General features: G+C 43.3%; 1 protein-coding gene across 21 annotated transcripts in view; it reads right to left on the bottom strand.

The window, feature by feature from the left end:
- The window catches only part of CASK (calcium/calmodulin dependent serine protein kinase), a 333,687-nt gene that overhangs the window by 173,254 nt on the left and 138,062 nt on the right, over positions 1 to 22,371 (bottom strand). For all 21 annotated transcript variants that reach the window (XM_087721747.1, XM_087721750.1, XM_087721748.1 and 18 more), the window contains exons 3-4: positions 21,501 to 21,606; positions 12,709 to 12,786 (exon numbers count right to left, since the gene is read on the bottom strand). In XM_087721747.1, the coding sequence (XP_087577873.1) occupies positions 12,709 to 12,786; positions 21,501 to 21,606 (184 nt within the window). The remainder of the gene's footprint in view (positions 1 to 12,708; positions 12,787 to 21,500; positions 21,607 to 22,371) is intronic.

Raw genomic sequence — 22,371 nt, 5'->3', positions numbered from 1 at the left:
AGTTCAGGGTAAAAAGATAGCAGAAGAGAAGATTTAAAATGGTCAAAGCCTATAACTGGAAGAAAATATACAGTATCAACTCATAACTATGAAAGTAAGATATGGCATAGCATGCTCATGTGAATGCCATCAAATTGCCACACTGAATGTGACAAAACTAACAACAGAGATTCAGGACCATTTCAGGAGAACTACTTACAACTCTGTTGTGGCCCAGCAGGAGCTGTTGGAGCTGCCACCAGACTCCGACAGCGAGGGGGGCCCTATGAGTTGGCTCTGGAGGATGTGGAGGACCCTGGACAAGGTTCCAACTCTGAGCAGGGCGCAGAGAGGCCATCAGGAGGCGCCTGAGCCTTGGACCAGTGGGGAGGAGACAAGGGAGTGTGATCCTGACGTCAGCAGTGAGTTGTTCCTGGATGCCTGGCACCGAAGAGCTACTAGGCGTCAGGAACAGTTGTACAAGCACAGGAGGTAATTGCACTCAGCTGGTGGTAATTAGGCTCCTCTCCAGACTATAAAAGGACTGCTTGTGCACACGCCCTTTTGCAGAAGTCAATGCAGGAACTAATGTTGGAGAACATTATTGTGAGCTTAGCAGGCTGGATTGCTGCCACGGCTTATCTGTGCTGGATTGCTGCCCAAGCTTGTCTGTGCCGGTTTGCTGCCAAGGATCTGTCTGTCTGTTAATTAAATGTCGTAACTTATCTTTGGCTCGGAGTGTGTGTTGGTGTGGGACGAGAGGGGTCAGAACACAACTCTATAAGAGAACTAGAGATTAACATAAGGTAGAGATTGTGAAGGCTTTTCAAGATGCATTCCATGCCCAGTTGGCAGAATATTGGGTCATCATCCACCAAGAGGGATACAACAAAATGTTTTTAAAGTAAATATATGTGGGGATAAAAGCCAAATCTGACTTTAACAGAAGAAATTGCAAAACTACTTGTAGAGCACGGGTGTCAAACTCGCATCACATTGCGATCACATGATGTTTCGTGATGTTTTTCCCATTCACAGAGCTGGGGTGGCCTTGGCCTGCATGTGATGCATCTGGCCCGCAGGCCACCAGTTTGACAACCCTGTTGTAGAGGAAAGAATCCAGAACTGGTATGTACTTATAAATAAAATCATGTACTGTGCAATCTTTCCTGGGGCTAATTAATTACTACCAAGTGTCCAAATACAGGGAAATGTACAATGTTATATTCAGGATCTTCAAGGAATGGTATTACACAAACCAAATCCAGTGTGATCTGAAAAATGATAGATGCATTTGAGCAGCATTATCACAGATATTATTACAACTCCAATCTTAGATAAAGCAATTGCAAAAATAACTGATGCCTCAGAGAGAGTCACTACCCAGTGCAGAGGAAGCTCCTCATTTGGTAGAATTTCTGAATAAGAAACTACCCAAACTACTCATTGGTCTGTGTTGGAGAAAGAAGATATATGCTCTTGAGAACATTACTTACATGTAGGGCTAGGTGCAATTGTTATTTTGAACTCAGAATTGACCATGCATCATTGAAATAGCTATACCAAAAGAAATTTGTATATTATAGTTTCATCCTGCTGGTGTATAGTTTTAAAACTGTGGGTGGGTTTCAATTTTTTTACTACCTATTCTGTGTGCATGGCCTATTTTGTGGGTGTGGCTTGGCAGTCATGTGACTGGGTAGGAGTGGCCAACTTGTAAAATGTGGTGAAACTCACTTAACAACACTCTTGCTTAGCAACTAAAATGTTGGCTCAGAAACTGAGGCATTTGAAGTGTGCAAGTCTTAAAGCTGTCAAGTTACAAGACCCTTGCACCCTTAACCCTTTACAAAAAACTTCCCCAGAGGTATTCAAACCTGACAGCTTTAAAACTTGTGGACTTCAATTCCCAGAATTCCTCCTCCAGTCATGTTGGCTCAGGAACTCTGGAATTTGAAGTCCGCAAGTCTTAAAACTGTCAAATTACAAGACCTTTGCACCTCTAACCTTTTACACACATCCCAAAACTGAAACTTTATTTTTTAAAGCATTTTGCATCTGGGAAAAATCAGAACAAGCCACACATCACCTCCACTGACTTTGAAGTCTCTCTTTTGCACTGCCAAAAGCCCTCACCGCTCTTAACTTGCAGTCGCCCTTTCAACCTCCCACCCGTGGAAAATGTGCGGTGGTCCTCCTGGAGGAGCAGCCAAGGGGCACTTTCCCCCACCCTCCGAATAGTGTGTAGGCTGAGGAAAGTGAGAGCGGAGAGGGGAGCTGCTCTTTTTTTTGTGGGGCAGAAAGAGGCGAGGGGGCCTCAGGTGCCATCCGGGGCAGCCCCTCAGAACATTGCTTTGTGGCCTGAAACAAATTGGCGGCAAGAAAAGAATCTCTGGTGGCTGCAGAAGTGGCAGCTGAAACACAATCTTGGGCTGTCAGTTCCTGCTCTCCCTTCCCTGAGCATGTCCCGTTGCTTCTGGCACCGCTTTTGGTGAATTTGGCTCGGCAGTGATGGCAAGAAGCTGATGCCAGCGATGCTCTAAGCGATGGCAAGATAAAGAATGTTGGTCCTTACATGAACATGTCTTTTCAGTAGAGTGGTGGGAGGGGCTACAGCTTACCTGAAGGATCGTTTTCAGGGCGCTGCGAAGGAGAGTCCAAGCAAGGGTTAAATACAGCCAAACTGCCCAGAACTGAATTGAAACTTTAAGCCACGCCTCTGGTGCTGAATATCTCCAGATTTTTTCAATGAAGACGTGGAACCGTTGCGCGCTGAGAAGTCCAACAATGGAATCAAACAATCATAAAAAGAAACAAGTCCAACTGGAAACCCAAGGAAAAACCTGACAACAGCGGAGCCAGACCCCAGGGTGGGGTGGACTCTCCTTCGCAGCGCCCTGAAAACGACCCTTCAGGTAAGTCCAATGGTCCTTTTCCAGGGCACTGCTCAGGAGAGTCCAAGCAAGGGACACACCCAAGGTAAATGTCATTAGGGCGGGAAGCAGAAGCAGTCAGGGTCTTTCCGCTGGAATGAATGCCCTGCAGCACACGCCTCCCAAAGGCCCCCTCCACTGAAGCAAACTTGTCCAACTTATAATTCCGCACGAACGGAGATAAGGAAGTCCAGGTGGCCGCTCTGCAAATCTCCTTGATTGGCGCCCGAGTCGCCCAGGCAGCAGTGGTGGCAGCGCTCCTGGTCGAATGCGCTGTGATGCGACTGGGTACCGGTTTAGACTGCAGAACATGAGCGAGGGCGATGCAGGCCCTAAGCCACCCACCAATGGTAGACAAAGACACCTTCCTGCCCTGAGACGACGGCTGGAAGGAGATGAACAGTGACTCAGAACGTCGAAAACTGGCAGGGCCCGAAAAGCGAACTTAGCCGCACTGAGGGTGGCATCGGCTGTATACTCCGTGGCAGCCATGATTTTATTAATATCCTGTCTTAACTGGGTATTCTTAACCGGAATTCTTGCCATTAACTGCCTCAACCAGAGGAGGGTGACCCTGGAAAGAAAGGAAGCCAAGGCGGATGTCTTAATCATCCATGCAGCTGCCTGATGTGTCTTATGGCAGGCATTTTCAGATTTCTTATCCTCCGCCTTGAGACCCTCCAAGAGATCAGGCGGAAGCACTGACATCGAGGTAAGGGCTGCTACAGGAGGATCGATAGGTGACAACTTAAGTAAATCCTCCAGGCTGGCATCCATAGTGTACAGCCTCTTATCTGCTTCTGGGGGTAGTCATGGTAGCTGGTTGAGCCCATTGCTTCTGAACCAAATTAAGAAAAAGTTTGGGAATAGGAATGATCTCCTGGGCTGAGACAGGCTCCTCAAACAAATCCCCAGATAAATCATCTGGCTCAGCAGGAGCCTGAACAGGTGGTGTAGACCCCACACCGGTGGCTAACTTGGCCTTATCCAAAATGGTTTTGAAATTGGCAATCTTAAATAGGCCCAAAGACGTGGGCTTTTCAGTAGCAGCACCTTCCTCCCCAGAAACTCAGCCTCTTGTATAGGAAGAATGTCCTCCCCCTCCTCCCAGTCCGAATCCTCGGAGCCCGAAGAGGAATGGGGAGAATGCGAGATACATGGGGGAGAGGCGGTCCTAGGAACTGGCTGGGGCTCCAAATGTTTAGTCTTGCGGGTGCATTTGCCCTTGTGCAACATGCCAGCTTCAATGCCCTGGGAAATGGCCCTATTAATAACCTCCTGCATCTCAACCGAAAGGTTAGGCCCTAGGTCCCCCATGGGGTGAACCCTGAGGTCGGGCCTGCCTGGAGAAAGCCCTGGAGGGGTAGCCTGCTTGGGTGGGGTCTTCAGGAATCTGATCAGCCATATGATAAACGATGGCCTAGCTGATAAACCAGGGACTACCTCCACTCACCACCTTGCAAAGCCCTTGCAGACCAACAGAACGCTCAGGAGAGACGTCATGGCACCAATTAGTTGCCACCTGATGTTAAGCGTGAGCGTAAACAGCTCCCAGTGCCCGCAGAATCAAAGGCTCGTGACCGGTAAGCCCCAATCCTTGCCGCTCTGGTGAAAGAACACGAGCCAAATTGCCAGCCAGGCCGGACAGAAAAAGGCACTGCGCGGCTCCTGCCGTGAGTCAGGCTGCAGGCAGCTGCGGCACACAGTTTGAGGAAAAATCAAAACCACAAGTGGCTCCAAAATGGCGGCAGGAAGCAACTAACGCTATTTAAACCTTGCCGCCAAAGCAATCCAGAGCCCTTAGGAACCAGACCGCACGCCGGCCACCAGAAGGCACGGACGCCGGCCACAAGAGCCTCAGCAGGGAATTCCCCCCCCCCCAGTGGGGGTCACGGCAGCGCTGGCGTCGGAATTCTGACCCGTGCGCTTCCCCGACAGCTGCCTGAGTTCCAAGAGGCGCCTGGGTGTTAAGTGCGTCCACTGGGCTAGCTGAATTGAAAAAAACTGGAGATATTCAGTACCAGAGGCGTGGCTTAAAGTTTTAATTCAGTTCTGGGCAGTTTGGCTGTATTTAACCCTTGCTTGGACTCTCCTGAGCAGCGCCCTGGAAAATAAGAGGTCGCCACGTCATTTAATCGCCCAGGCGGAAGTGTTGAAGTTCTTACACAAGGTAGGTTCCGCATGCTTATCCTCCGGTTTCAACTTGTTGGCCACGTCCCCTAACACTACTATGGAAGAAGTGCCTAGAGCTGCTACTGGTGTATCTACCATGGGCAACTGGAGGGCCTGGGAGAACACTTGCTCCATATTATAGAAGCAGCGATCATTACTCCCAGGATTGGGTAAGGTGAAGGACAGGCCCACTAGTTTTTGATCACCTCAAGAAATAAAGGGTCTTAAACATAGGTGGCAAAAAAAGGCCAGGGAAGGCTGGGGGATCAGGAGGGATGGTGTCTTTGTTGAGAACCTCATATCCTGGTGTGTATCCTCCCCCAGAATGGATCCTTCGCTGACCACTGAAGGGGACGGTAACCTAGCGTGATCATTTCTATGCGGCTATCTTCTCCAAGCCATGGCGCACCTGTTGGAGCCGTGACGCGGCTGTTGGGGATGCAGCGTGGTTTTTCAGCCTCTGCACATGTCGGAGTCCCTGCAGTCGCTCTCCTTCGCTGCTCCGACGAAGCCTGTCACCCCCAAACACCCAGGGACCAGACAGAACTCCTCAAGGCTCAGAGGTAGGAGAGAAATGCCAGAAAGTCTCTCCTACCTCCTCATGAGACAGTAAATAAGGTCTCTGTGGCCAGCAGCACAACAATTTGTAAATTTGGAAAAGTCAATCAATAAAATTAATCAATTTAGACCAATTTAGAATAACTGCACTATTTCCTCGAATGGAGCCAAAACCAGTGCTTGGACCAAAAACTGAGATGAAATTGGGAGCCAATGGGGAAAAGAGGATACTTAAAGAAATTTCCCTCGGTCTTTGGACCAATCCAATTTGACAAAACCCAGCTGTAGTCCTTCCCGCCATCCTTATTGGAAAAGGGCCCCACCGCTGAGCCGGATTCACCAAAAGTGGCACCAGAAGCAACGGGACATGCTCGGGGAAGGGAGAGCCAGAACTGACTGCCATGGATTGTGTTTCAGCTGCCGCCGCCACTTCTGCTGCTACAGCAGCCACCAGAGACTCCTTTCTCTTTATTTCAGGCCGAATAGTGATGCCTCTGAGGGGTTGTCCCCGGATGGCACCTGGGGCCGCCTTGCCATAGCTCTCGGAGGAAGGAGACAGTGATGCTGGCTGGCGCTCGCTTCCCTTACTGCTCACCACCACCACCCCTGCAGCCTGCCAGCTGCAACCCCACCTGCCCTGCTTAGCTGGGTGGCTGGCCAGGAAAGCAGTGAGGGGGCGAGCGCCCTTGCTGCTTTCCGGCCAGCCACCCAACTAAGCAGTACAGGCGGGGCTGCAGCCAGTGGGACTGCAGCTGGTGGGCCTTAGGGGCAGCTGTGGTGAGCGGTAAAGGAAGTGAGTGCCGGCCAGCATCCCTGCCTCCTTCCTCTGCGAGTGCAGCTGGGGAGAAATCAGGGGGAGAGTAGGAGGAGGCCATCCCTAGCAGAAGCTCGGCTTTCTCCTCCCTCTCTCCCCCTGATTTCTCCCATGGCAAGCAAGGCAGCTCTCAAAGAGAACGAAGCGCGGGCGCTTCTTCCAACAGACAAGGCCTCTGCTCCTCTCCCTTCCTTGGCTGTTTCTTTCTTTCGATGGTAGGGGAGTGTGGCCAGGCCACCATCGCTACTGGTCCTATTCGGTACGCAAGATTTTCACTACCACTCCTGGCGTACCAGACTGTACTGGGAGGAACTCATCTCTGAGTCAAGGGAAGAAAATATAGTGGCAGAAATATTTAACGAACACAACTGCTCATATGGAAGAGTAGGGGAGGATGATCTAGTAATGGAGGATACTATCTATTAATATATTGACAGGTCTAAGCCCAAAGGCAATATAGTGAATGTGCACTTGGAGAAACAGTGGTGGGGAAGCTTGGCAGCATAGAACTTTTCCAGGGAGGAGATAGTATATTCCAGAAAGAAACTCAGATTAAGAGACTGTGCAATCATCAACTGGACTGGGCAGGGAGAGAAGAAGTTATGCCCTAGAATCTCTCAGGATATATCTATTAGGGTACAGAGTTATAGTTTTATAACTAACTATAATAGTTTGGTAAACTGTCCATTAGGTATAAGTCCATCCTTCCGAGGTGGGTAAAATGAGGACCCGGATTGTTGTTGGGGGCAATATGCTGACTCTGTGAACCGCTTAGAGAGGGCTGAAAGCCCTATGAAGCGGTATATAAGTCTAACTGCTATTGCTATTGCTATAAGCACAAAAAGGAACTGGAAATCAATTGAATGTCACTATTTCAGGGAAGCAAGAGGTCAAGAAATGATTTAGAAACAGAAAATATGTTTGCAAAAATTGCTACTCTGAAAAGTAAAATTTGATTAGGAATACTGCTTTTAAAGTATAATCTTTGGGGTTTTTTTTAACTAATCCTTTAAAGCTCTGTATAAGTTCAGTTAATTGTATATTTCAATCTTTTATGCATAGTGTCAGGTTGTATACTATGAAGACATAACTTTAGAATTTTTTAAAATTTGTAATAATTGTTTTCAACCTTCAGTACCTTTCTATAATTCCTGCAGAATGCTACTTTTTGTTATACATGGGAAAACTCTTGTGGTTTGCTAAAAGCACTGTACCTTTTTCTATTAAATTTTCTTTTGTGCACTTTTGGAGAGGAAGGAACAGTTGTTATTATTGTTCAGTCACTTCCCTATCTCCTGGTGTTTGCCCACATTCATGTTCATTGCACAAATTACTCTATCTAACCATCTCATCCTTTGCTGTACCCTTCTCCCTTTTTCTTCAATCTTTCCGAACATCAGGGTCTTTTCCAATGAATCGTCTCTTTTCATCTATTTTTTTCATTAAAAACTTGCAAGTTGGCAAACATTTTTTGCAAAAATTTCCAAAGAGGCTCTAATGTTAAAAACACTGAATCCCATCTCTCCTTTATCTCTCTTTTGGGGGGCATTGTAAAGAATATATAAAGAGTCAAAGTCCTTAATTTAGTGTTGATTTGATTTCAACGTAGTACAAATCCCTTATAACCAAATTTCACAGCACAGTGTAAACAGTTCTTTTTCAAGGACAGAGAAAATGGATATTTCATAATAAAGTAACCACAGAACCAACTAAGATAATTCTCACAAAATTATCATTCTCACATTTATTATAGAGAATTATTATTCTCTATCATTTATTCTCACAAAGAGAATAAAAGTCTTTTTTAAAATAAAAAGATATGTACAAAAATAAAATGACAGAGTTCAACAGAGTTCTTTTACAAAGACTAACAATATGGAAAATCCTTAAAGTAAAAATGTGATATAAATCAGATCAAGTCACTTTCACTGCAAAAAACCCCCACCTCCTCATGCGTCCACTTTTGTTATGGCGAAAGAGAAAGTGTTTTAAAGCTCCAAAGTAAAGAATGAAAGTTTACATTTGTAATTAAGAAAAGGGGTTTAGAACAAATGAGCACTCAGTCAGTCTATTAACAAAAAACAGAAGCATGCCTTTCACTTTCCTTCTTTCCTCAGCTATTTATAAAGCCACATCAGACAGCCACTTTGCTTTCTTCATTCCTTTTTTTTTGGGGGGGGGGTGTCATTGTAAATGATTCCTTGTACAATGTTCTTAGTTCACTGTTCTTTAGGCACTTTTCTATCAAATCTGATTCCTTAAACTTATTCACCACCTCCATTGTATATTCATAAAGGTTACAATTCAGATCATGCCTAGTGATTTCCCCTACTTTCTTCAATTTAAGCCTGACTTTTGCAGTAAAGCCCATGATCTGAGCTCCAGGTTTTGTTTTTATTGACTGTATATAACTTCTCCATCTTTGACTGTGGAGTATATAATTAATCAAATTTCAGTATTGACCACCTGGAATCACCTCTTGGTTGTTGGAAAAGAGTATTTATTATGAGCAGCAGGTTTTCTAGATAACTCTTAGCTTTTGTTCTGCTTCATTTTGTATTCCAAGATCAAACTTGCCTGTTATTCCGGTTACCTTTAGACTTTCTGCTTTAGCATTCCAATCCCCTATGATGAAAGAAAATCTTTTGATGTTAGGGAGTTCTAGAAGGTGTTATAGAACTTCATAGAACTGATCAACTTCAGTCTCTTCGGATCAATGATTGGGGCACAGATTTGGATTATTGAGATGTTGAATGGTTTGCCGTGGGATCATTCTGTCATTTTTGAGATTGTATCCCAGTAGTGCTTTTCCCACTCTTTTATTGACCAAGAAGGCTAGTCCGTTTCTTCTAAGGGATTCTTGCCCACAGTAATAGATATAATGGCCATCTGAATAAAATCTTCCCATTCCTATCCATTTTAATTCATAGGCTCTCAAGATGTCAATGTTCAATCTTGCCATTTCATGTTTCACCACATTTAGCTTACCTTGATTCATAGATCTTACATTTCAAGTTCATATGCATTAACTTGAGAACAGGTGTGGCCACAGTTGTGACTAAGAGTGTCTTTGCATAGGTATGTCTGGTACACAATTTGTACCCTCCCATGGACTCAAAGGCTCTTCAGTCAGTAAATCATGTTATGCTTACCTGCTCCCTGGATTAATGTAATGAGGCCTAATAGAGCTGCCTTTGAAGGTGATATAGTAGCTACAGTTAGTCTAGAATCCAGGCAGTGATGGGAGCAGCATGTTATGCCCACATAACTTCACTGTTTACCAACTGGCTTTCAGATGAAATTCAAAGTGCAGGTTATTATCTTTAAAGACCTGCATGACACAGTCAGTGATAGCCAGGCCCAATCTCCAATTGTTTCTTCCCATGTGGCGCAATCAAGAAGTTTGAGTGCGCTCTGGATCCTGTTCATCAAACAGTCATTATCATGAGGCACACTTATTAAGTTATAACATCTGTCCTCTTAAATGATATATGAATTTGTTACAACCTCCGTTCTTACGACATTCTGATAATTACTAAATTACTGAACTCCAGAGCCTTAGGATAAGATGGCTAAGGAACCATGCATGCTTAGCTTAGCTTAGCTCTTCGGTTCAGCTATGTTCTCTTTTATATGTATTGCTTCTTTTATTTGAAAGCCACCTGGTAGCCTCAAGATGGGATTAAATAAACAAATACCTAAACTTTATCTAAACAATTCAAATAACAATATTCAATACCTTCAAGGAAGTAATCAAATACCTTACTTTTCTGCAGGTCAATCTGCCTTTTGCCAAAATCCAGGTTCATTTACTTTTTTTTATTAACATTTTTACCAAAGAACAGAAAGTTTCAATATTTGTACTGTTTGATTGAAAATTGGGATTCTTCAAGAAAGTGGTAGGACTGTCCATATTTTAGTCAATATCAACTCTCAAAATATTAGTTAGGTTATCTAGCCTAATAAGGGGGATGCAGTGGCTCAGTGGCTAAGACACTCAGCTTGTTGATCATGTCTGCAAGTTCAGTGGTTTGAATCCCTAGCACCGCATAACGGAGTGAGCTCTCGTTACTTGTCCCAGCTTCTGCCAACCTAGCAGTTTAAAAGCACATAAAAAATGCAAGTAGAAAAATAGGGACCACTTTGGTTGGAAGGTAACAGCGCTCCGTGTGCATTCGGAGTTTAGTCTTTCTGGCCACATGACCACGAAGATGTCTTCAGACAGTGCTGGTTTCTCGGCTTAGAAACAGAGATGAGCACTGCCCCTTGAGCCGGAAACGACTAGCACGCATGTGCCGGGGAACCTTTACCTTATAGCCCAATAAATAAACCAATAATAATCACCAGTAGGAGATTATTAAACCTAAATTGTGGAAGTTTGATAATACCAAGTTCTGTGTACATGTACATGCCCCCCCCAATAAATCCCACTTACCGTATTTTTCAGAGTATAAGACACACTTTTTTTCTCTCAAAAAAGAGGCTGAAAATCTGGGTAAGTCTTAAACACTGAATACAGCAGTTTTTTGCCTCCCGAAACCCCACCCCCTTCACCAAAATGGCCATGCATAGCCTTATGGAGGCTTTCAGAGAGCTCCTGGGGGCTAGGGAGGGCAGAAATGAGCAAATAACAGGCCATTTTTTGTCATTTTTGCTCCCCCCGAGCACTCTACAAACCTCCAGAGGGCTATTCATGCCCCCCCTTTTTTTAAAAAACGGGCCTGTTTTTGCAAAAAACAGGCTGGTTTTGGGAGGTTTGCAAAGTGCAACCCTCCCCCCTTTTTGCCTCTTCAAAATCTTGTTGCGTCTTATACTCCAGTGCATCTTATACTCCAAAAATAAGTATGTAAACATCAGTGACGTGCGGTGAGATTTATGGCTGGTGAGGCACTGACACAGGGGTTTCAATTTTTTTTAGACTTGTGGACTTCAACTCCCAGAATTCCACAGCCAGCATGTTCAGTTCCGATTTAGAGTGACAGCATTTGTTTTTCTCCTTTGCGAAGTTTCCTTCATTCTTTTTCTTCTCCCTCCCCCTCCTTCCTCCCTCCCCCCTCTCTCAAACAGACACACGCACAGAGAGAAGTTGGATCCCTCTCTCACTCATTCTCAAACAAACACAAACACAGAAGTTGGATTGGATATATTTTCCAATGGCTTGAAAGCAGCTCCTCTGCCACACACATCCCCATTCCCCTGCTGCCTTCCAATCTGAGCCTTTGATTGCAAGTGGAGCCACGTTGCCTTTTCAATCTTGTAATCAGTGAAGCTGGGCTTATATAGTTTTATCCAGCTCTGTGTGTATATGTGTGTGTGTGTTTTTGAAAAGGCAACGTGGGTCTGCATGCAATCAAACTACACTTGGAGAGGAATCTACACTTGAGGATCAAGTTTGAATTCCTCCCCCTCCCTCCGAACCACGCGTAACTTTTCCAGCTGTTTCAGAGAGGATTTCAACTCTGCTCTTGCCTGCCATCATGAAAAGAAAAAAAATGTAAAAGAAAAAAGGCAAGAGCTGAGGTCGGGCTGAGCTAGTTGCTGCCAGAGTGGATGACTCTGCTTAGTGCTTAACTGTTTAAAAAAGCCTCCAGATTTTCAGCCTCTTTTTTGAGGGAAAAAGGTGTGTCTTATACTCCGAAAAATACAGTAATCAAATCTAGGTCAGATCCTAGCCTCTTATGCTCCTAATTTAAAAGTGCTTCACTTTGCCTTGATTAAGTTCTTTTGTTAATTGGAGATTTAGAAGTGTAACTGATAATGATGAATCTAATAATAGTACAATTTAATTATAAACTTTTGAGATATCTTTTCACAATTATTTAAAATAACTGAGAACTAAAATTAAAATAATAACATATTTTGCTTTTTAAAACATTACTAGTCATAGTTTCTTTCTTCAACATGTATTAATCTTTAAAAGAATACTTATTGAATATAGGTAGTCCTCATTTAGTGACTGTTCAGTGATGAAAAAGTAACTTTGCAATCAATCGTCATATTTACTATCTTTGCCGGTCTGTAAAGCAAAGGAAAGCTGATGTAGGATCATAAGCTTAGCTGCTGTTTTACTTAGTGACTGCTTCACTTAATGACTGAGTTGCTGGTCCCAACTGTGGTCTCTAAACAAAGACTACCTATATAAGTTTTCCGGACTGATTATCTTATAATAATGCTGCTTATAGTGTTAGCTATCAGACAAATGTTAATTATTATTCATTCTTCCCAGCACAGAATTAAAGTAAGACAACATACCTGGCTACGGCTTCACTGTACACAAAACCAGCATCTGCTCTCTTTACAATTTCAAAGCAGAGATCTGCACCATCCATACTGCATATAAAAAGTAATGAAAAAGTATTTTTGAAACATGAAACTGACTTTCAAAGTAATGTTAATATTCAGAAGTGGACACTTTTAAATTATTTTCTAAATTATTCAAAATTTATACTAATTGAAATTTAGATTGTTAGCAGCTCTTGTCATCTTTCTGGTAGAAGACAAGAAAAACATACAGGCTTTATAGCGAAATCACTAACCAATGATTTTATCTCAAAACACAATACAATTTTGGAGAAACAGTCTGAAATAGGAAAAATTATTGGCGTTTCTAAATTCTTAAATGCAAAATTTCTGAAAAGTTTGGCCAGAGGCTTTTCTCTTCTCAAATCCCAAAACAAATGAATATATATTGAGAATTCATGAGTAACTTCTGTATGTATTCTCCTATATTAAAGGTGGGCTAAGTAATGTTTGGACTAGGAAGATATAGGTTCAAATCAGTGGTGGGTTCCAGATCCCATTGCAAACGGTATGGTGCAATGGGGCTGGGTGTCCACCACATGCATGCGCACAGCATGTGTGCAGCGTGCGCATACGTACTTACTGCCCCAAACGCTCCAGCTGCTTGGTGGAGCGTCTCGCAGGCACTGTAGGCTCCGTTCACGGAAGCCCCGATCAGCTCAAATACAGGTAAGAAGGGCAGGTGGGCCCTCCAGAGCACCGTATCAAAACGGTACCAGTTGTATCCCACCACTGGTTCAAATTCCAAATGAGCCATGAAGTTCACTGTATGATTTTGCAATATTTTGGCACTTTCCTCACATGACTGTAGTGTGATCAAAAGTCTTGAGTTCTTGGAATAATGATGGTTTATTTATTTAGAAGAAAGATAAACAGAGACAACGTAATGGAACGGTTAGCTCTCTCACTCAATTTCATGTACAGAAACAGAATGAACTTGTAATTGAATACCATCAAGTTAGAGTTAGGGTTTTGCCATCTACTGTTTCCAAAATCATCTGGAAGGCTGCTATCATTGCTCTCAGTATCGGCTATCTGAGATAATTGCTTCACTTAGTCAATGACAAAGCTGTTTGGACTTAATAAATTGTAGTATTGCTGAAATATGATGCAAAATAAAAGATCCACAGTAAATATATATAATATTCCCTACAAGATTATCTTGGTAATTACAAAGACATACTATTAGTCCTTGACTGCTAACCATTCGTTAAGTGACCAAAGTTACAATTACACTAAAAAAGTGACATGAGCATTTTTCACTTACGACTGTTGCAGCATCCCCATGATCACATGATCAAAATTTGGACGCTTGGCAACTCTCATGTATTTGTATGGTTGCAGTGTCTCGGAGTCACTGATTTTCTGACAAGCAAAGTAATGCAGAAACCAGGTTCACTTAACAACTGTGTTACTAACTTAACATCTGCTGTGATTCACTTAACAAATGTGGTAAGAAATGTCATAAAATGGGGCAAAACCTACTTAACTGTCTTGCTTAGCAATAGAAACGTTGGTCTTAATTGTGGTCATAAACCAAGGACTATATGTATTATACCAGTTGAAGTATATATTTAATATTCTTTATAATCCAGTTGAAAATATTGGAGAACACAGCAGTCTCAATTTAAATTGAGACCACAGCAGTTTCTCTCCTGTGTCAAGCAATGTCAATTAGAGATAATTAACACTAAAATCACAATATATAAGAGCATCCACTCATCATCAACTTTCTACCTATTTCAGTGGTATGTCTGGGAAGGAAAAAAGAAACTATATGCTGCATCCAAAAATTCCATACTCTATTTGCTCAGAAAATGTATGGATTGATGCTTTTTTTATAAGACAATGGCAGCTCAATTTTTGAATTTATGTAAAAACAAAATGAAACAATGTAACTATGATCCCAATAATTTTTTTATAGACTGATAGAAAATGTTTATTGGTTTTCTTGTTTCTAAGTTGCTATAAGTTTCCAAAGATGCAATTTAGAAAAAAAAACTTCCTTTCCTTCCTTCAGTAATGTTTTTATATATAATAAATAATTCTGAAAGTGAAATTATGACATATCTTGTGGAAAGTTATTGGCCAATTTCTTTGTTATATGTGGGGGCTAACATTTTGACAATTTAGTTTCACTATTATCAAATGAATTATTGAATTCATTAAAATGCAGCATTCTAACACATCATTTCTGTGTAAATGTTAGAGCCTGGGAAAGGTATGAGACAGTATTAATGAAGGAAAGGGGGACTGAATTTGGAGAAGAAATTATAGTCCTGAAATGGAAGAAAGCACAAAAAACACTCAAAATAATCATGCGTTGATTTTCAGCTGGATCAGACAGAAATTTAGACAAGATTCCAAAATTCCATTATTCTATCAAACTACAATAAGGGAATAAGGTATTCTTGTCTCTGTATAGTTTCTTATACTAGAAACTCAAAAGGCTAGTACTGGTTTATGAAGAAATTATTTCTTTACCTATCAAAGATATGCATTTACTCTTCCAGTAGTTATTCTTACTTTGGAACTACCTTATCAAAATATATATTTGAAATATCAAGGCAATATTGCTAGTGTTGTCTATTGCATAGTACATTAGTGATTTTAATGGAGCAAGTCTAATACAGATGTACTAGTTCTAAGTTTCTTTACATTTTTAAAAGTTCATTTAAATATCTTATAATAAATATTATTAGAAATAGTTACTTTTTGATAGTGATTAAAATGTGGTCCTAATAGGAAAAATAGTTCATTCTTATGCACAGAAGTATTTGGATGGTGCTGGGTCAGTCACACTCTCTGAAGCCAACCTACTTTATACAGCTGTTGGGGGAAAATGCTATGTATGCTACCTTGGATTTTAGAATGAAAATCAGGATATACATTTAATAAACAAACAAATATTTCTGTTTGTGGCATATTACTAGTTAAAATTCCCATGTATTTTGGAGAAAGATATTTTAAAATCAATGCTACTCAAAACTAACATATATTTAGATGACAATATTTTCTAAATATTTTAAACAGACTGATAAGATGCCATATCTTATGGGCTAGTTCCTTGGATTTTCTTTTTCAAATTACATATTGGATATGAAGGCATATATTTTAATTTTCTCAACTTAAAACTTAAACAGGGCTTATATTCTGATTACTACTCTGTTTCCCCAAAAATAAGACGTCCATGGATAATAAGCACAATTGGGCTTTTGAGCGTATGTGCTAAAATAAGCCCTCCCCCGAAAATAAGCCTTCCCTGAAAATATTGCGACACAGCAGCAGCCATGAGGTGACCACACTCGCCACCTCCTGCACCTCAAAAATAATAAGACCTCCCCGAAAATAAGGCCAAGTGCTTATTTCAGGGGTCAAAAGAAAATAAGACCCTGTCTTATTTTCAAGGAAACATGGTAATGCTTTGCGGAATCTCAATAATCCATTTACTCAGCTAGTATGCACATTAGTTTGGACACTAGGTGGTGTTGTAACTTATTTTTTTCTATGAGTTTCAAAATTGAAAAGGTCAAATACTTGGGAGTTAACAGTGACAAACTCTCTGATAATCTTAGTATTTGACTAGTTCTCCTAATAATGAAAACTATGTATAACAAATTCTTCCCAAATAATTAGTTGGGTTTTTTTTGGTTATTTCTAGAATGAAAATTATACTAAAGATAAATTTTAAAAAGCTTGGTGGAAACAAAATGTTCAACCCAGCAAAATATTACTAACCAAGATGAAAACTTTTTTTTTAAAAAAATGAATACATTTACATCAATTTAAAATCAGTGTAAGTAATATATTGAAGTAAGAAGTCCTAGTGGGATTAGTATCGCCACTTGATGTGGCAGAAGGAATATGCTATGGATCCTGTTAGTTAAGGGATTTCAGTTGGCGGGATCTAGGAGTAGAGCCTTTTCTATATGGGCCCTGCCCTTTGGAACATCTAGCTTCTGGAGGTAAGGTCTACTCCCCCCACAACCTTTTTTCACCTTATGCTGATTTTCCCATTTGGTTTGGGGCCTTGATTAGGGATGCTTTATGCTGGAGGTGGATATGGATCAAGAGGGAAGATCCCATCACTGTACCATTCATGCTCGTTTTTTAATTTTTAAAAAATCTAATTCTTGTTAATTTTAATATTTTATGTCTATGGAGATTCTCATTCATCCAGGTCATAGTTGTCCCAAAGGTGCTTTTTTCAAGAGACAGCTGGACTTTCTTGCTTCTCTCTGAAGACATTTCACTTGTCATTCAAGAAGCTTGTTCAACTCTGACTGGATAGTGGAGAATGGAAGGATTTATACTCCTTGCAGACAATTGGTCATTTGCATTCTTTTAGCAAGTTGTTGAAACCACCTGAAGATTTATCTGTGTTTTTTAAATGCAAATGGACTGCTGAATCTTGTCTTCTCCTTGAAATCTTGTTAATTTTGGTTTGCTTTCCCAGGGACTGAATTGAAGAAAACTTGGCCACGCCTCCTCCTTCACTTGGCAGCTCAGTTTTTCAATGGAAGGCATTGCTGGTTTGAGAGATGAAAGCACATAAGGTGTCTTCCCCAATGTCGAAACCGATCCCTGCTGTCAGCAACACTGGAACGAGTCATGTTTGGGCGGGGTTGGATTCTCCCACAGTGCACTGAGAACAACTGTTCAGGTAAGCCAACAGTCCTTCTCCAGTGCACTGCTTAGAGAATCCAAAGGAATGGGATATGCCCAAGCATACTGACTCAAGGATGGGACATAGACCGGTCCAAGGTGCCAGAGTGAACTACCTGCAATATCCAATGTCCAAAGGCAGTTTCGGCTGATGCATACACGTCCAATTTATAATGCCTGACATAGGGAGATGGAGATGACCAAGTCGCCGCCCTGCAGATTTCTTCAACCGAAACTTGAGTTGCCCAGGTTGTAGTTGTGGCTGCACTGTAGAATGTGTTGGGGCAAATGTCGAGCCAGAATCTCGTACGCTCTAGCAATACAGGCCTTCAACCACCAACCAATGGGGGTCAATGACACCTTCTGACCCATGGAGCCAGGATGAAAGGCAATGAAGAGGGCTTCAGCCCTCCGGAAGGATACCGTAAACTTGATGTAGCGTCAAACATCGAGGTGATGCCACTTCCTAGTGAGTGCATAAGATGAGGAAAGAAATCCGGAAACACCAGCTCCTGGGCTCTGTGAAACCATGAGTTGACGTTTGTCAGGAATGTAGGATCAAGCCAGAGGATCACTCTGACTGGGTAGAAAATACAGAAGTCACTGCAAACCGAAATGGCTGCTAGCTCCAAGATCCTTCTGGCCAACGTAATGGCCACAAGAAAGACCACTTTAAAAGTCAACAGACGAAGGCTGATGTTACAAATGGGTTTGAATGGAGCCAATGTGAGAGCCTAAAGAACAATGGGTAACTCCCAGGATGGATAACGATGCCCCGCCGGTGCTCTGAGTTTCGCAGGTCCCCTGAGAAAGGACGAACTCTGGGATATGTCAGAGGGTGTCCAGCTCCACCTTCCAGTACCTTAGAAAGTGCCTCCGTAGAGTGTTGGGTGCCAGACTCCTATCCAGGCTATCCTGGGAATAGAAGCAGTCCTGGGATACCATGGGGTCAGCACCACATACAGATGGCTGACCACGTTGCGTTGTACACCCACGTGTTGGATGGTCGCCTGGCTGGTATGAATGACACATCTGGAGAAGTTGTCGTGCGTCAGTATGTCCCCTTCAAGCGCCAGATGGCCAATTGAAGCCACTGAGGGTCTGAGTGGAGGAGGACCCCCTGGCTAAGGGCTACTCTGTTATCCAGTATCCTCCAGGGTGTGGCGATGAAGAGGCTGACCAGGTCGGTGAACCAGGAGCAGCATGGCAAGTGAGGTGGGGGTGGGGGACTAGCAACACCTCTGCCCTCTCCAGCAGGAACTTGCGAATCACCCTCGGAATGAGCAGGAGTGGTAGAAAAGGCAGGTGCGGGTTGGCTGGATGCACAAACAGATCTGATGTTGGGAAACTGTTGTGGCCCAGCAGGAGCCGTTGGAGCAGCCACCAGATTTCGACAGAGAGGGGCCCTCTGGAGGATATGGAGGACCCTGGACAGGGTTCCGACTCCGAGCAGGGCACAGAGAGGCTGGTTGACCACCAGGAAGCGCCTGAGCCTTGGACCAGTGGGGAGGAGACAAGGGAGAGTGATCTGGATGCCAGTAGTGAGTTGTTCCTGGATGCCCGGCACCGAAGAGCTAATCGGCATCAGGAACAGTTGCACAAGTACAGGAAGTAATTCTCAGCTGGTGGTCATTAGGCTCCTCTCCAGACTATAAAAAGACTGCTTGTGCACACACCCCTCTTGCAGAAGTCAAAGCAGGAACTAATGTCGGAGAACATTATTGTGAGCTTGGTAGACTGGATTGCTGCCAAGGCTTATCTGTGCCGGTTTGCTGCCAAGGACCTGTCTGTCTGTTAATTAAATGCCGTAACTTATCTTTGGCTCGGAGTCTTTGTTGGTGTGGGACGAGGGGGGTCAGAACAAGAAACCAAACCTGCACGTCAGATCATGGAATAAGTCTGGGTGGAGTTGCCACTCTGCATGATCTAGTTGTCTGACTCAGCCAATCTGCCTCAACGTTCGCTGTTCTGGAGATGTAACATGAGATTCTGCCCACAGGCAGAGCTTTTGTGCTTCTAACATGAGCGTCCTGGAATGTGTGCCCCCCTGCCGGTTGATATGGGCCTTGGTGGCCACATTGTCTGTGAGAACCAATATGCCACCCCGCCACCAGGTCCAAGAACAGCTTAGGGGAAGGAATGACTTCCTGTTCCAGAACCAGTTCAGAAACAGGCAGTCAGTGGAGTCAAGCCCCAGTGAGGGTTCCACCGAGTTCCCTTGCTGCCCATGTTGGCTGTGGCCCTTGCCCTCCGAAGAAGCTTGGAGTCAACCCCCTGCAAAATGGCCACAGAAATGAAGTCCCTGCTTTCCCTAGGGAGGCCCAGAAGCTGTCCATCCTCCCTGCAGAGCTCCACTACTGTGGGGAGTACCTGGCCTCGGGGGTAGAATGCCTGACTTGAGAAACCTGAGGAAAGCTCAAGCCCGATGCACCTTGAGTCAGTGCCCAGATCCACATCCTCAGTGGACAGCCCCTGTACCTGAATATTGTCAGGGGACCAGTCCATGGTGGTTCCCAGGCATGGAGGGGATCCCTGGATCGAAAGGGAGGCAATCCCTCCAATTGCAAAGGCGGGGGGATCTGGCGGCTCCTGCTTCTTTTGAAGCCTTGGAGGATTGTTTCTCCAAGGCCCTTTGCCTGCAGCTGATTTGGATTTGGATCTGCTGGCCGTGCCTACCCTGCTCCAGGATGGCGCTGCTAAAGGCAAGCACCTGGGGGAACCTCCTCCCCAGTGGCTGGGACAGTTCCACGTTGTGCCATATTAAGCTTAGAGCTCCCAGTGATGGACCAAGGCAAACCTGCAACCAACACTCCTGTGATCTTAGCCGCCCAAGCAGAAGTGCCATTCAGTGGGATAACTGCGCGAGGCCAATAAGGGAGCATTAGAAGATCATGAAGATTCAATTCTCGAGGCGCAAGAAAACAACCCCATTTGGAGGTGACTCAGCGAGATTGCAAGCACGCTGCTGACCTCTTCGCTCACAATGAGGTTCGCGGCCACAAAATGGCAGGAGCTGCATAATGGCTCATTTGGTGCCAAGGAAAACAGCCGGGAAATTCAAATTGCGGCCAATAGGCTGAACCGCTGCGGCCACTCTCGGCGCTACTGACGCCCATGCAGGCAAAAGGAAGGTGACAGGAAGATGGTGGACCAAGCTTCAAACTGCACTGAAACCAGACCAAACTCTTCACAGAACAGTGGAACTTGAGAACGGCAAACTGAATTCACAGCTCCCGAGCCAATTAGGTAGCGGTGAATAGGCTAGCCCGAGCGATCAGGCAATAACACCCCGGCTGCAGTTCTCGGCCGCACAGAAGGTGCTCCTGGTGGTGGTTCTTTCCGGCAGACTGGGGAAAACCAGCGCACCCATGATTGCAGCCCACAATAAAACCAACTTTCTAATTCAACTGAAATTTGATCTGCTGCGCTGCAAAGACAACCCAAAAGTTGAACCCAAAGAATGCTAAAATTGAACTGGAGAAAACTTGATTGCGTCTCTGTAGGCAGACTGAATTGAAAAACTGAGCTGCTGAGTGGAGGAGACGTGGCCAAGTTTTCTTAAATTCAGTCTCTGGGCAAGCAGATCGTAATTAACCCATTATGTGGATACTCTAAGCAGTGCACTGGAGAAACTAACTTTGATTCTTAACCTAGGCTTCGGATGATTATTAGCCTCTATTGTTTTTCTGCTCTGTGGGTTAGTTTTTTTCTGAATGTTCATTTTCACCTCCTCTTTATTTTACTTTTAAAATGTAAGCTGTGAATTGGAAGAGTAGAGTAGATAGAGTAGAGTTGAATATAAAAGCAAACATAATATGAAAGTGTATTTTTCCCTTAGTATAGTATTAATCACTAATTTATAGGACATTATTCACTTCATTAACTGATCACATTATTCTCCTCTGGTAAGATATAACTATGGTAGTTACAATTTGAACAGAATATGCAAATTATGATTACCCATAATACACATGTATTTATGCACACATATAGACACATACAAATTGCAATGTGAAAACTATACGTGGCATTCTAGAATAACTGAAAATCTCAAAAAATATGAAGAATTTAAAACTTACAATTCAAAAACCATATATAGCATTCCATCAGAACTATAGGTCTCCAGAAGTTCAACAATGTGAGGATGTTTCAGCATGTGACAGATACTTGCTTCCCTCTTCAGATCTGTTTGAAGACAGTAATTTCTGTATCATTACACATCATAACAAAAGTAACAAGGATGGTATATTCCTAATTAAATTCTTATAATTAAATATTTGCTGTAACATTAGTTTTAAATGCTTACAAAAGTTTTGACAATTGAATATTATATAACAATATAGTTATTTTATGGCAACTCAATATATAATACACAATGACATAATATAAATATTAACTAGCACATGTATAAGAAATTAAGAAGATACTGTATTTTTTGTTCCATTACTTTTTTTGTCCCCCAGAAGCAGGTGGAAATGATTGCATCTTATGGAGCGAATATTGCATCACAGACCAGGCCGCAGCAATGGGGAGAGAGGAGTTGGTGTAGTGGCAACGACAGGCAGCAGTGGTGAATGGCCTGTTGCTGCCACCTCCTATCGCCACCTATCGGCGGTTGGATCAGCCTCCTGGAATACCACCAATTAGTGATACTGCGCGGCGAACAGTGATCCCCACCACCTGTAACAGCTGATCGGCAGTATTCCGGGAGGCTGATCCAACTGTTGATAGGCCAGTGGCAGCAATAGCTGGGGAATGCTGGTGAAGGCTCCAGTGTTCCCCAGCAGAGGCAGCAGACACAGAGGAGGCAGCAATAGAGCAGTTTCTGGTTGGCCAGCCTGCTGATTGGAGTGGAGCCCTGACGAGCAACGTGCTGGGAGGCAGATTTTTTGTTTACCTCCCCAAACCTGGGTGCGTTTTATGGTCTGGAGTGTCCTATGAAGCAAAAAA

The sequence above is a fragment of the Thamnophis sirtalis genome, unplaced genomic scaffold (genome assembly GCF_051295495.1).
Source record: "Thamnophis sirtalis isolate CommonGarterSnake01/CBP01778 unplaced genomic scaffold, rThaSir2_p1.2 scaffold_8, whole genome shotgun sequence".
Classification (NCBI taxonomy): Eukaryota; Metazoa; Chordata; class Lepidosauria; order Squamata; family Natricidae; genus Thamnophis; species Thamnophis sirtalis.
The sequence above is the reverse complement of the archived record's forward strand: the minus strand, read 5'-3'. Positions and strand labels throughout refer to the sequence as shown.